This window comes from Battus philenor, unplaced genomic scaffold (assembly GCF_028537555.1).
Source record: "Battus philenor isolate CCGP_79_NKW_IND1 unplaced genomic scaffold, ilBatPhil1.0.hap1 SCAF_22, whole genome shotgun sequence".
NCBI classification, from domain to species: Eukaryota; Metazoa; Arthropoda; class Insecta; order Lepidoptera; family Papilionidae; genus Battus; species Battus philenor.
Genome location: NW_027181685.1, coordinates 9,569,061 through 9,584,984, shown reverse-complemented (window position 1 = coordinate 9,584,984; position 15,924 = coordinate 9,569,061). Strand labels below are relative to the sequence as shown.

At 33.0% G+C, this 15,924-nt stretch overlaps 1 protein-coding gene across 1 annotated transcript; it reads left to right on the top strand.

Moving 5' to 3' along the window:
- The first annotated feature begins 675 nt into the window (after window positions 1-675).
- LOC137923764 (uncharacterized) lies at window positions 676-3,065 on the top strand. The gene is made up of 2 exons (XM_068767031.1): window positions 676-1,498; window positions 2,589-3,065. The coding sequence occupies exons 1-2, from the start codon at window positions 701-703 to the stop codon at window positions 3,063-3,065; spliced, it is 1,275 nt and encodes a 424-aa protein (XP_068623132.1). The 5' UTR covers window positions 676-700.
- The last annotated feature ends 12,859 nt before the right edge of the window (window positions 3,066-15,924 follow it).

The following is a 15,924-nucleotide window of genomic DNA, read 5'->3' as shown; positions in this document are numbered from 1 at the left end:
GTATAATATTGTTTATCATACACATATAGTAAGTTACATTGATTCTTCCGTCAACAGATCTTGATACTTCTTTTATAAACATATGCGTAACGATTTTCTGACTCCCTCATTCCGAAGAGAAGTAGAACAGATGTGACAGAAGAGTATTCAACGGACACAACTCACAAATCTGACTGATTTGTAAGAAGAACAAATAAGGAAGAGAATAGTTGGCAATTATAGATTTCTCTCATGGTGTCATGGCTTGTGTCAAGGAATTGCAAGTGGTGGCAAATAAAGATAAGTAGGAAGCCAAAGTATAAATGTAACAATTTTTTTTAATCCACCGATATCACGCTAGTAAATGGTGAACAAGCTAGAAAAAACAACGATATCTTTTATTTAAAATTTATATATATTTTTGTCAAAATATTGAGTTTTTTTTTAATTCTGGAAAGCATCGCAAATGGATACTTACCATTAAGTGTCCTATTTTACTTGAAAAAACAAAGTTAAATAACAGCAAAAAAAACTAATATTCATTGTGATGTTGTCAATTGCGATTAATTGTCACATTTTTCGCAGCTATGAATTAAACCAACACTGATAAACCTTTATCATTGCATGTATCTGTTAACGTGATAATCGAACAACGATAACACTTCATATATAACATTCGCTTGCGTTTGGCGCGGTGATACAATTTGCAAACGATTACAAAATGTCTTACGAATTTGTAGGAGAAATCGAAACAATAACAGAACGACAAATTGAATTTGTGAGTGAAGTGCTAAAGAAACATAAGTGTACTGGCAGTATAGTTACAGTAGAAGCTGTTGGTAAGAAAGGAGATAATTATGGAGCTTATGTCAAGCGGATTAAAGTTGAACAAGAAGACGGTAATGAATTTAAAATGATAGCAAAAATAGCACCAGCGAACATGATACTCCGTGAGCAAAGACCCGTGAATGACTTCTTCGCAAATGAAACACTCATATACAACGAACTATTACCAATGTTTAGAAAGTTACAAGAAAACTTTGGTGTACCTGATAATGACAAATTCAAATTTCCTATCTGCTACGGAACCCTTGATGAGCCAATTAACGAAATCATACTATTAGAAGATTTAGAGCCATATAACTATGTTATGTTAAACAAAACCGAACCTCTAAGCGATGAAATTGTTAAGACAGTACTAAAGAATTTGGCAAACTTTCACTCACTTTCATACGTTTTAAGAAACAAGGAGCCTCAGGTATTTGACAAGTTCATGGGAACATTGGTGAACGCTTCGGTTAACCCTAAAACCATGGCGCAGACGCAAATGTTTTTCGAGCATGCCTTAAACGACCTGAAGTCAATATTCGATAAAGACAGATACAAAAACACGATAGACTATGTTATGCAACATTTAGTTAAGACATGGATGAAATTGGTAAGCGCAGACAAGGGCTCAAAGTACAGTGTCATCCAGCATGGAGACTTGTGGACAAATAATATTATGTTCCAGATGCAGGTACAAATATTTTTATTAAAAATTGCGTGCAGTGTCAATCCATCAAATGTAACCAACACATGTAACCAAATATGTTTGTTAAATTGCTACAATTTGCTTAAATTCACTTTCATAAACATCATTTTAGCCGTTGGATGTTCATGGCTGGATATAGGCTTGCCCCATAGATTTCCAGTAGAATCGGTTGAAAATGTCCTGCATCTAACGTTTTCCGAAGACCTTGTTAAGATTGTGTTTCCAGCTTGTGACTGGCCGTTCTACACTTGCTTACCCGTGGTCTCCACTCCGGGACCTAAACACTCGAGCTGCCATCTGCTTTGTAACCTATGTTCCCAATGCCACTTGATCTTCGAATCTTGATCACTCGCTGATCTTCGAAGAGTTTCGACCTCGTGGAAAAATTCCAAGAATTCTCTTCGTGATTCTTTGAGCGACTTTGAGCTTTCCTATGGTGCCCAATATCTACCTTCATTATACATAAATTATAAAGTTTATAATAATATAATGATTCTTTTCAAAAGATGACAGTGATTTTTTGAATTGAAAACATAGCCTTTAAATTTATTACTCTACTGTATGCAGCAAATTGAGGACATTGTCAAAGTAATACAAAAACGAAAGTTTTCACGTTTGATAGTTACAGTTATACGGAAGATTTATATTAAACTTTAACAGCTACATCGTGTAATATATATCGATTACACAATTAATTTATTTATTTCACCTTGACCATTGAAAAATTTGAAATATTTAATATTAGTTTGTTGGTTCTAATAAAATACGCAAGCTAATAATATCTTAAAGAATAAAGTCTGCAAGCCAGATACATTAATTCGAATTTTAAAACAATTTTAGTACTATGTTAACATAAGATTATTTATTATTTCTAAAATTATTGATTTTTGGATAGGGTGTTCGTATATGTAAGCTTTCATACCTCTTTACAATCATCCTGTATAACTGAAAATTATGCCTATTACAGAACTAAACCACTATGCTTTTCCTGTAACAAAAACTCATCAAATTCATTACTTATTAACAAGTACCTATAAGGAAATCATAAATAAAAGCCTTTACATTTTTTTTTCAGGATGGTCACCCATCAGGATGCATATTAATTGACTATCAACTATCACGTGACAGCGTTCCAGTTGCTGACATTCATAACTTGATATTCAGTTGCACCGACTACGCCACAAGATCCCGACACTATTACGAATGGATAGACTTTTACCACTCAGAATTAGATAGATATTTACAATACTATGACCTGAAAGTAAACTACGTTTACCCTCGAGACAAATTCGACGCTGACTTAAAAAGATACGGTAAACCTGCCCTGGGATTAGCGTTGATAATGCTTAACTTTACACAGAGACCGGTGCAAGAGGTGCCGGATTTAGCGGCGTTTGAAAAAATAGATGGCACGAATCTTCCGGACTCTTTCAAGGTTGGACAGTTGATGGATAAAACTGTGGGAGTTATTAAAGAACGTATAGAGGGCGTCATTGACAGTTGTTTTGAATATGGGTATTTGGCTGATACGACTCAAACGAATTTTATGTAAAAATAAAACATTATTTTATTTGACTTATTAGTTTATTTAAATTTAAACAATGATGACACATTTCTGTATAGTTTGATTGGTTATTATATAAATGTAGAGGTTTCAAACGTGTAAATGTATAACTTATTAAATATTTAAAAAATAAAGTTGATGTTTGGTTAATTGCTTTCTTCCCACCTTCTTTTTTTCTTTTCATCTTCTTTTTCTATTAGGGCCATCTGGCTATATTTGATTGTTGCTGCACGCTATTAGCCGTTTAGGCTTTTACAGCTTCATCAAACTCAGGGCTCTCAAGCCAGTCTAGGGCCATCAATTCTTGTCCTATATTATGTAGGGGAATGCTAAAACAGGTTGTTTGGTTTTAGATGTAAAAACTTTCAAAAGCTAAATGTGTACGTAATTTGTTGTCAATTTATGAATAGCAAACCCTGTCTAAAAATAATAGGTTTAAAAATAATAAATACGTAATGATAATATAGCAAGAAAAAAGATTTTCAAATTTTTTAAAATTTATAAAAATGTTATTTCTATATCTTGTACGATGTAAAAGACCTTGTATAGGTCTTATAAAGATCTACTGACACGTATTTTCAAAACTCATCTTATAAAAGGGAAAAAACGGCAAGCAAAATGTTAAAAAACTACTTTATTTTTATCCAGTGGTAAAATGTAGAAAATTGTTATCAATATTGGTCGAAGAGAAACGTTTCCACGTTTAGTGAGGGATGCGCATTTTAGAAAGCAGTTTAGTTTTTTTCAATGTACACAGCAATACATGTTGAAAACCACCTTTGTAATATGAAAAAATATTTATATTAAAATATAAAGTTATGAAAATAACAAACTAAAACTAAAAGTTTTTTTTTTATCAAATCTACTTTTTCTGGTAATTCTGAACAAAAATCAAACTGAGAGTAAAAGAAAATAAAACCGAGACAATTTAACCTAGCGCTGAAGTGCACTTTATTTTAGATATAGTTTCGATACGAAAGGTTCTAAAAGGCAACAGGGTAGGTTTTACATACTATTCTAAATAATAATTAACATAGCTATAAATATGTAGACTATGAAAAAAAAATAAAGAGAGCTATAGCTTGAAATACATGGATATTTTTGTTCTTTACGTATTTTTTTTAATGTACATAATTTATGTTTCTAAGTATAAGAAGAAAATTAAGTGTTAAACAATAGTTCTATGAAATATAAATAGTTATGACTGACTGAAACTCTTATCCCCGTTTATAATGTGGTTCGAGGCCGGCGATTTTCCGCCCAGTTAAGCACAAATTTGCTCTTTATACATTAAATTTACTCGTATATTTATCGAAAGTTTGTACACACTGAAACTTTCTACAAATTGTGCGTAAAGAGGGTTGAATACTAAAAGATTACCCCTATTGCTATATTTTTATTTTTATCAAAGATAAAAAAATGTGCATAAAATTTTATCTATTTTTAAAAGTATCACAGCAAATATCATCATTATCTTTTCATTAAAAATATACATGAATTATTTTATATTTCAAACTAGTTTTGCCCGCAACTTCATGTTTTTTTTTTCGTAAAATACTCACCTGTGTCTAAATATCACTTATATATATCATCTGTTATCTAAGTAATTGAAACAAATATTAACTTAAAATCGATATAATAATAATAAAAAGAATAGTTTTAATAAAAAGTTCACATTAATACGGATTCGACCTCTGTATACTACGATTTCTTAATAATTCAGTTAAAAGCAACTTGTTGTATGGAGAGATCTTTATTGTTATACCGAAGCATAAATTTCCAAATCCAAATTGATCCATCGATGTCTTTGTAGTTTACATAATGTTTAACATATATCATAATTTAAAGAATACAAAGGAAAAAAAATATTCGCAAATGAAAGGCACCGCCCTCCAGGCAACCTTCTTTGAGGCCGAAAAAAATTGAAATTCCTCCATTCCTTTGTGTCATAAGGCCATCGCCGCGGGATGTGCTGATTTTTAGGACCGTCAACGGAAGATTAACAGCTTCTATCTGTTACATTCTTTTCTTATCCGGATTGTGCCAAGTACCTTTTTAATATTCACACAATCGAATCGGTTTTTTAAAAAACAAACATAAAAAGGGTTTTTCATTTCGATATTGAACATCAATAACATTTGGTTTCAAGACAGTGAAACCATCACGAGACAAATTTCTGGAAATACAGCCGCCAAGGTTATTCGACTTAACACAATTTTTGCTTTTAGTAGCCATGTAGAGTTAATCCAAAACCAGTCGAATCATTAACGGAGATGCAATTTCTAAGCACTTCATGGATTCTAGGGAGAGATACTGCGTACTCTGCTTCAGGCTAACCACTCGCGTAGTAGGCTTAAACCTTTCTCCGATAACCGAATATATATAAATTATGTAACACAACACATTAGAAGTCACATCTGTAGTATTTTTTTTATTTATAGGCTCGCGGGTTTTAAATCTCCAAGCCAGCGCAAAAGGTTGAAAGAGGCCTCATTGCAATCATTGGCGTTCACCTTCACCAACCAGACTTCTCTCCTTACCTAATTGAATTATAAACAATGCTGCTGATTCAACTTTGAAAGCCCGTTTCAAAAATAAGCTGATGTACGCCTTTGACATACCTAAGTCCTTCAGCGAGTTTTAAAGATATTTCGCTGTTTTACCTTCATCGACTGCAAATTCACTATAAATATATTCCTAGTCGTTACGTTTTCTAGGTCAGTAGGTATATTTGTTTTCCCGGGAACAGAAGACCTATTAGTACCACGCGTTTCAATGTTCTTCAAAATAGAAATAGTTCGGTATAGAAAACATTGCCGCTATATTCTCAGGGTTTCTTTAATGTTTCTCATACGTATCCGTCATAAATGTCCAATCAGGAGCTGCTTCCCGGATAGTATAAGGTTTTATAGTATGTTTTATTTAAAACTTAAAACCAAGAGATAACGAAAAAAGAATAGCCAATTTTCATAAAAAAAAATTAGAAAAAAACTTCGTAATTGTTGAATACGTTTTTAAGCATGCAATTTCCGTGGCTGTACCAAAATGATTCTGTGCCTCCTCTATCTTCCTTACTTTTAAAATATCTATGTTTGACATCAAACAGTATAAATAAAAATTTAATTAGGGCTCTTCGCAGATATTCCTCAAATATAGACAGCTTCTAAATACGAGGCTAAATAATCTTTAAGAACGTGCACTAACAGAAAATTTTAATATAGGCATTGTTTCTAGGTAACAATTCAAGAATACGTTACGCAAGGAAATGGGTTAAAAAAATTGAGGACGAAGGCCAGTCTTATTTATTTAAATTTTAGATATTCTTTCAAGAAACATTGAACAGACTTCATTAAAAAGGAAAAATATACCGGGCGGTCTTCAAATGCAAGAATAGATATAAAACATTAGGTCAAACAAAAGTTTTTCCGTTCAGTTCAGTTTTTGCGTTCGTTAAAACTTTAGACTACACAGTGTAATCTTAAGAAAAGTATATAATTTAATATTACGTAAAAACTCTCTGCTTGTTTTATTACTCTATGTAAAAAAAAAACTTCGTCGATGTACTGTACTCGTCACCGTATTGCCAAAGACACATCAATGAGAACCATTCGCGTTAGGTTTTACGACAGATAAAATATTTTACTGCCATAATATTCATCTTAGCGCCGTCACAAAGGGAGATCCCCCACAAAAGGCTCTGAATAAAATATTATATACAATAGTAATAAAAGAAAACTAGGACAGAGATGAAAAAATGTTATAGCGCCCACTCAATTATATGTTACAAGTGAACGTATTCACCGTGTGCGTTCACACATAAACGCGACATGACTACTTGTATTTCCTATTTTATATAACTTTTAACGTGCTTTCGTCTGAAAGTGTTTGTTTCTCAAACACGGTATTAACCCACCATCTTTTATCCGCTTTTAATATTTAGCATCGACGCATGTAGTGTCCACAATAGTTTTGTGTTAATTCGCCCTCGCGCTTCCAAATTCAAATTCGAAAGCCAATTTAAATTCGAACGCTCTCAGTGATGTGGTCGCTGCCATTGCGTTTGCATCGATATTGTAAATATATAAACACATTCCTCTAACACAACTGGCTCTCATTTTCCTCGTTGTGAAGAAGGAACAGATACGTGCTTATCTCCACCCGCTACCGTGAAGATTAGTGACCTCTTCATCAAGAAGAACAGATACTTACTTAGGTGATAATTGACCTCTGCTCACTAATGCGTAAATTGGTGATCTCGACATCAAAGAAGACCGGGTACGTGCTCTCATGGTAACTCGCCTCCACCTGCTAACGCGTACATCGGTGACCTTTATCAAGGAAGAAAAGATACGTGCACGCGAGGTAGCTCACATACGTCGACAGAAGCATACACAAACAAATAAATAAAAGAACATCAGACATCACTATTGTAAGGAGAGAAGGTGTTCCATTTTCTTAAATATGTGTTCGCAAACTATATTAAAGGTTTTCTGAAGTGATAGTAGTATTATAAGCCTGGTAAAAGCAAACGATCAAATCAAGGTTCGGTCCTCTCTGACGCCCTTGCGTGGGAATGCTAAAGGGGTATTATTGGCAAGTGACAGTTCAAGTTGAGTACACCCACGTAGAGGCCCTTGAAGATAGTCGAAGCGATCTAATAGCTCGGCGGCTTCCAAATACGGTGAAATGGCAGGATATAGCTACTCTAAGCAGAAGCTTCAGGAGCTTGAGCTTCTATACCCTAAAAGAGGTCTTAGTGACGAGGTGCCTTCTGCCCACTATTGCCTCGCACTTGTGGACTCCGATAAAGAAAAGTACACTAAATTTGAAAAAGTCTATGCATTTTGATATATATGGCAATGATACGTGTTCTTTGCGAAGAAAATCACCAGCAGCAATACTATACTATCCACCAAGTTCCACGGGCATACGTAATGGAAAACAAGCGCGTGAATTTGGCCAATAACTCGCATCACTGGCTCCGAACCCATTAAAACGTAATCATACGATTATACTTTCAAACTCGCAACACGAGTGCCGAGTGGAACGGTATAATCGATTTTCCTTTCGCAAATATAAAAGTGTTTTAGTATCGAGCGAAATGCGCGGGGGAATACCCGTTGTTTTTCTACTGGTAAATATAATTTATTCATTAATTGCAACTTACTTATATTTTTATATATATATATCTGTAATCTTTGTGTACGAACTAAGCTACTAAACTGTGTTCTTAGACGATTGCACACCTTGGGATAGTGATGAATATATCCTTGGGGTAATGAAGCATGAAGGCGATAGCGTTATCAATAAATATGTAATTTAATTATATTTAAATATATAGATTTATAAAACGCCGCTATATTTCTTATCGCATGTTCTTTGAGCTAAGGTAATTAGTTATATGAACAGATGATCTACCTATTTAGACGTCAATTAGAAATGAATTTCTCTCGTTTTATTTTATCTAGAGTAGTTAATAACTGTGTTAAGAAATAGGGCTAATAACAACAGTCGCCATCGTTTTAGCCCATACACGCCCACTGCAAGGCATAGGTGTCTCATATTTGATATCTATGGGTGATATACCATAATCGCCAGTTTGGTAGGCGGGTTGACGACCGTAGTGTAGTATTATGGTACACAGACGAAGCTGCCCATCCTCTGGTAACTAATTTGTGAGTAGTGGTGATCCTATATAATTAATGCACAAAGTGTGAATTACATAAGAACTTGGTTATTCTTTGCACGTGCTGCACCATAACATCATTGGATAATAGTACTGATGATTATATGTGTCAAGCAATGGTAGCCTATGGGTGGGGGACTTGTGATCGGAGGCCGCGGGTTTGATTCCCGGGACACTGTAAGTTCTACTGTTCTAAGAACAAAGAGGAGTGAAGGAAGGTGAAGCACGTGAGACGATATGAATGTAATGAAAGACAGAGGTTGTGAAAGGAGAAGGAAATGTAATAGATTGTGAAGGATGAAAGGATAAAGTGAAATTAAAGAATTAAAATTAAAAATAAACATTACTTGATATGTAATATCCCTGCCTTACATATGGCAGGAGGAAACAAAAGGTCTCCAAAAAGGATGGCCATAAAAATAAAAAAGAACACTCACCTGCCAGAGTCAATTAAGACAAAAAAATAATCAAGTGACATACAAAACAGTACAAGAAATCTCCTTGTCTAACATTTTTTATCTTATATTTTATCCAATCGGACATGTTTAGTAAAAATGCAAGTTGTTAAAAATACTTTACAAAAAAAACCCACAAACCACTGCGATTTGACTTCACAGACACTGAAAAACTACAACCTCACAAATTTCGGGGCCTATTTGTATAGAAATAGTAACAAATACTCAACATCACGATTCACACAATCAGTATTGTTATTTAATAAATAATATTAAAAACAAAAATGAAAGCACTACAATGATTAAAAGTGAAACAAGGTGGCTAAAAGATTAAAGGAAATTAAAAGCAATTTAATAAACATTCAAAAGTAGAATTTTTAAACTCAAGTATAAGTTATGTATAACTTGTTTAAGTTATTTAATGTCACAGCAAAAAGGTGTTTATCAGGGAAATCATCACTTTTTTTCATAATATGATATATATTATGAAACTTTGATATAAAGTATTTTTGAATTTATAGAACAGCCGCTTTGTATTTATTTAATAAATAGCTTATAAGTCCAATGTCAGATATGTTTTCATTTTGTGCATCTTTTTCAGATCACGTCAGCCATAGCTTTAAAGTTCGTCGAGGACGATTTACTCCTATACTGGCGAAGATGTAAGATTATTCTGAACGTATTTAAATTAATATTTTAATTCACAATTGATTAGATGTCTATATCAATGATCAATAGATATTGTATGATTATTGTAAAGTGCACCGCCCGCCAGCCCGGCACTTTATTGCACTGTACTAACTACTTTACATAGCGGAAGTAGCTATATATTAGTTCATCATCATCATCATATCAGCCGATAGAAGCCCACTGCTAAGCATAGGCCTTCCCCTAAAGATCGCCACGATGACTGATGTTGCGCTGTCCTCATCCAATGACCTTAAGTCTTCAGTCTAGTGTTCGTTGCCTCTTCAGAACTTAGACGAAAAACAGATGCCAACAGGCTTATTAAAATGCATGATATACGACTATTAACAGTTAAATAGCGTGAAATTATGCTGTTAGAAACCTTTATTTCTAATCAATTAATTCTTACCGCAGCTATTTGACAGGTTACATGCTTCTTTTGAAAACAAATATCAGTAACATTCAAATCTGATGGACAAAGTTTTATAAGACAAATTTCTACAGAAAAAAAAGAGCACAAAACAATCTGATATTTTAAAACAGTCCAAATGGTACACCAATAGAGATTAATTTATTATTATCGTAATTGCAATAAAACACTGTTCCATATGAAACGCCATTACCGAATACTTGTAATTGTCAAAGTTACAAATATATTTACCTGCGGAAATAATGTAAAAATTATATAGTAATACACAAGTTAAGGTTCCGTTAAAAATAATATTAATCGACTCTTTTGTAATTTAACTTCCACATAAGTTGGTTCTGTTTGATTGCTTCGTGTTTAATTAAAGTTATTTGTGCATTTTGTGCTATAAATATATTATTTGCATTAATACAAAAATTATCAATATGTGATCTCTTTGTGTTATGGTACATAAATAATTTTTCATTTAACAATTGTTGCTTCAGCTAATACGTCACCATGCGAGCCTTTTACAACATTTCGAGTTGTGTGCAATCGATGCGTATGCTCGGCTGAGGCCGTGCTCTACTGTACTAAAATGTTCTGCGGGAACTTAGGTGAGATTTTTTTATTTACTGATGGAAGGTCCAATTGGATAAAAGTCGTATATACATACTTCTGTATTTTTTTTAATACTTTTATTGTACTAATTTTCTATATGGTTCGTGAGCTAATAGTAATTACAGGTGAACATAGGACTAATTTGTATATTTTATAGAAGATTTAGAGATAGAAGAAAGAAGAAGAAGATTGAGAAGAGCGTCTTGTGACGTTCTTAAAAAGAACTTACACTGCGCTTTCCGGTCCGTGGCCTCCAAATTTAAGCGTTGCTAATCATTATTTTCTCTACTCAAAAATATACTCTAGCTACAAACTAATGTTGCATTAGGTAGACACAGCGAGGGTAAACTTCTTACTAGATGGACCGATGATATGGTCGCAGAAAGTCGCTTGGTGCAAGACCGATCTACGGAGAAAGCCTATAATTAACAATAGGTGTCTGGGTTTGCTATAGGTGGCTGACATAATGATGATGGTGGTGATGAAGGAGTAATAACCAAAGAAAAGCTATTAAGTAAATTAATCAAAGTCTGAACTGGATTTTCAAGATATTTGTTAATTTTAATTTGACTTATAAAAATATTTTTTTTCTAGGATCGGAGCATAATAATGTAAGCGAAGAAGAAATGTAATTATTACATTCTGGCCTGAATCCAACATAAAAAGGAAATATATTTTAACGGAACAGTGATTCAATTAAAACAGTAAAGTCTTAAGTATTTTTATAAAGACTTTGTAACTAAAATAAAAATTAATAAATACGAAAATTATAACAAATAAATGTTTTCTGTCTAAAAAATAAATGCAAACAATTTCAAATAAAAACATCGAAATGTATTCGATGGTAATGGCGAAGAAAATTATGTTATATTTTCTTTTAGAGACCTTATTTAGAATTTGATGAATTCGCCATGAGAATTTCACTGCTAAACTTTTTGTTACTATGTCCACATACAAATTCACAAGTTTTTTTTTTCGTAATACTTCTTCGTCGTAACACTTGTTCAGCTTACAGTTTGGTAATCTCTGATGTGGCTTGCAAAAATCTAGTTAAAAGTTATAAAGTATTAGTAATAAGAAAAGTGATAAAAGCATATCATATCCCGGACATAGTGAGTTGATTCACAATAACAATAAATGCGGCCAAGTTGTAATCGCAAGATAAAATGTTTATTAATACTTCATATCTAATATAGTATTATCTAATGTTATTTTATATTTTATGATTGTCATTATAAACAGGATATGTAATAGGAAACAAATACACCGCACCTTCTCAGCTGACGCACAAATCACAAGATTTTCTTTTTTGATAAAAAATTGATTTTTTGAAATTTCGATACATTTTACCTATAAATCTTAGGAACTAATTGCTCTATTACTATATTAAAGGTACAGACAAAGTGATCAAAGAAATTTATCTATGTTTGTTGTGAGGTCTTCAGATCAGTGCATGTAAACCTTAGTGGGTTTCAGTTGAAGGATGACGTTACCAAGAAGCCAAATCTGATTTCTATTAGATTGGATTATTTTAACATCATCTCATGACGTAGATAAGTGATCACTGTTAATGATCCATTATTGAAATTTAATAATACTATACTGAAGACTGAAAATTTAAATGAATAATTGATGGTAATTCTATCAGGAAACTTTTCAAAGTGGAACCTAACTAGCTGCCTGTAGTAATGGCTACAATACACCTATACCTCGCTTTGTGTCGTTTCGTTTTGCGTTTTTTTCGAAGTTGCGTCGCTGCTTAATTAGTACCAATTTTCACTGTGTGCGTTGTTTTGGGTTCGAGCCTTTAATTTTTTTTTTGAAATTGTCTTTTTTTTTTCTAAATGATGGCAACACTTTTGTTTCTAATTGCGCCATGCCAGCAAAACTCGGGGATTTCCTTTTAACTAAAAATCAACGCAATGTGAATACAGTTTTATTTTCACTTTGTTTTGCTAATTTTAAGAGTTCAGTTTCAATTACGTAGTGTGTTGTGGCTTTTTTAAAAAAGAATAGTAAATTTATAAATTTTAACGTGTTGTTTCTGGTTACAAAAAAGGTAAATATTATACCAATTTATTTATTGGCAGAGTTTTATTATTTTTGTTTTTTAAATATTTACTTTGTTAATTTTCTTTTTTAAAAAGTAGTATTTTCGTGACCCTGGAACCTATCTTCGATCTTTACATGATTTGCTATAGAAAATCTTAATTCACTTTGCGGCGTTTCAATTTGCGTTGTGTTTTTTTGGAACGTAACCACGACGCAAAGCGAGGTATTGGTGTAATATATTAATATAAAAATTTAGATTAGAGAAAATTTAAGATTACATTGATACGAATTCGACTACTCTATTTAATTTTAAAGCATAATCCCTATAATAGCAATCGAGCGTTGGTTTGGCTCTCTCGGGAATCATCGATGGTGAAAAACGATTTGAGTGACAACCCTAGGCGTAGTCCTTACAGAGCTGAAACTTCTGTAGGGGCCATCTCACATATTTACTACAAAGTAGTATAAGCTACGTGACTCCCGTGGTATGTTATCTTAAACCCAGTGAAACTTTATATATTAATAGACAGATAATGCGATCTATGACTAAAAATTATCATATCAACAGTGAGAAGTCCAATACTCGACATTAGACTTCTCCATAGATATCGAACAAGACCGGTTGGAAGCGATCCTGTAACTTAGTCTTCTGTTTTTCGACTACATTCGTCATCTGTCCACCTTGAAAGTGGACGCGCTACGCTGTGCTTGCCGGCCCGTGGTCTCTTCTGGTCATTCCTGGTCACTTCAACAACTTAAGACCCCAGCGGCTATCTTTTCTGTTTTATTAAAGAACCCTGAATCATTATTTACATAAAAATCATACAACCTTTAATGAAATATCCAAACCATAAATAACTATAACAAAATCATTTTCGAAATCGATCTTTCTACTTCTGGAGGAGGCAGAATAGTCTTAAATTGAATTCGTCATTCTTAGGCCGTATCAAATACAAAGCATAAATCGTTCTAAAATAACCCTTATTGTAGTAACACAAAGTTTATATTTAAACACAATATACGAAGAACTCTTACGTGTGAAATGTGTTCGAGTAGGCTATTTGAACTTCAAATTTAGGGTTGTCAATATCGTATTTATTGTTTAACATTTCTAATCACTTTTGTAGGTTTTTTAAGATTTTTCAAAGGTTTCACTAATATTGTAGAAAAATTTGGTCCTAGTTTCATAACGAAGACATTTTACAAGCAGACTTTTTCACATGGGTACACATTTTGACGCCGAAAAATAAGCAGAATAGTGTTTATACTATAAATATCTACATAGGCTATAGTCCTACCTAAACCGCTGAACTAAGCCTGAGAAATACATGTACTATAATAAAAAAATAATTTCGAATTAAAATACATTAAACAGTTGCTCACAAAATAACTACCTATTTAGTGAAGCCTATAGAAATGTTTAATAAGCTTTTTCAAGTAAACCTCCTTAATTATTTAACGATGTTTATATTTGCAGTATTCTACATATAAATAAAACTACTCCATAAGGGCATAGTTCGAAAAATGTTCAATAGAAAAATAGCATCGCAAGAAAGTCACTCCTGACAGCAATGATTTTGTTGTCAATCCAGACGGATACTGGATCCTCAACACTTAATTTAATTTAATTCTTAAAAAATTGAAATGTTAGCACTCTTGATAATGTAGGACAACTAAAATATTGGAACTGTTGTATTGCATATAATGGGTAATCGATGTTTATATTGTACGTGATAGATATGTAATAAATGTATACACAAAATACATATATTAGGGAGACCAGAAAGTAATGTTGTTCCAGTCGACATATTTAACAGAAAAATCGCTTGATTTTTAAGCTCTGGCATTGAAAATTTGTATACTAGTTGGTAAAAGGTTGTCGATAACGAAGGTGAACATATTGTTGATAAGAAATTAAAACTTGTTAAAAATGTAATGTAACTTAAGAAAGCGATATTACTTTCCGGTCCTCCTAAAACATACACTCATTATGTATATTAATAATAAATACATTAAATACTTAATAATGAATACTACAATGAAAACGACAAATCACCACTTATTTAATCATCTTTAACCATTATTGAAATTTTGTTTTGTGTTCAATATAAATAAAACTATTACACTAATTAAAAACTAGTCTAAATATATAATTGACAACCCTAGTCGACACGATGAGCTGTGAGTTCTCGTAAGCATGGAGCGATACCGTGACTAAACACCGCATTAACGAAAAGAAAATCTACTTTTTATTCAAGCTATAATTTTAAACTACCACAAATACGTATGCTATCGCAAAAATTAAAATGTTTTACCATGGATGCACAGACCGCAGCCCGCCGGACGAACACTGGTGGCCCGCTGACAGCAAAAATAATACTCTCGTACATTCGAAAATTATTGAATTCTACTCCAGAATAAAACCAAAAAAAATTAATTACCTATACTTCTGGCGGCAGACCCGCCACCAGTTCATGATTTGCTCGAGTGGCCCCTAGTCCTAATAAGTCTGTGCAACCATGTTTTACAAGAAACAAATTAAATATAAAGATCGCTAAAAAAATTGACATTAAAGTTAACATGAAATATTAAAAAAATATAGGCTACGACCGTTAGGTCCAAAAGGTTTTCGAGTGGTTACCATGAGCTAGTGGGCACGGAGTAGACAGGTTTTCCACAAGGTGGACCGGCGACATACCAAAGGCCGCGGAAAGTCGTTATATGTGGGCAGCGGAAGACTGGTCATTGTGACCATGGTTTGGGAAAGGCCTATGCCTTTATCGGGCTTATCGTCTGACACAAATGAATTCAAAAATACTTTTTTAAATATCACTCGACTTTTAATAGTTATTTAATGAAACAGGGTTTCTTTTAAATACTCGTTCACCCCTATCTTGGGAGGGACATGATTTTTTACGGTTCAATAATTTTTCACTACTA

Coding starts and splice junctions, on each gene's coding strand:
- LOC137923764 (XM_068767031.1), top strand. CDS start 701: ATGTCTTACGAATTTGTAGGAGAAATCGAAACAATAACAGAACGACAA. Junction 1,499..2,588: donor ATATTATGTTCCAGATGCAG/GTACAAATATTT, acceptor TTTTTTTTTCAG/GATGGTCACCCATCAGGATG.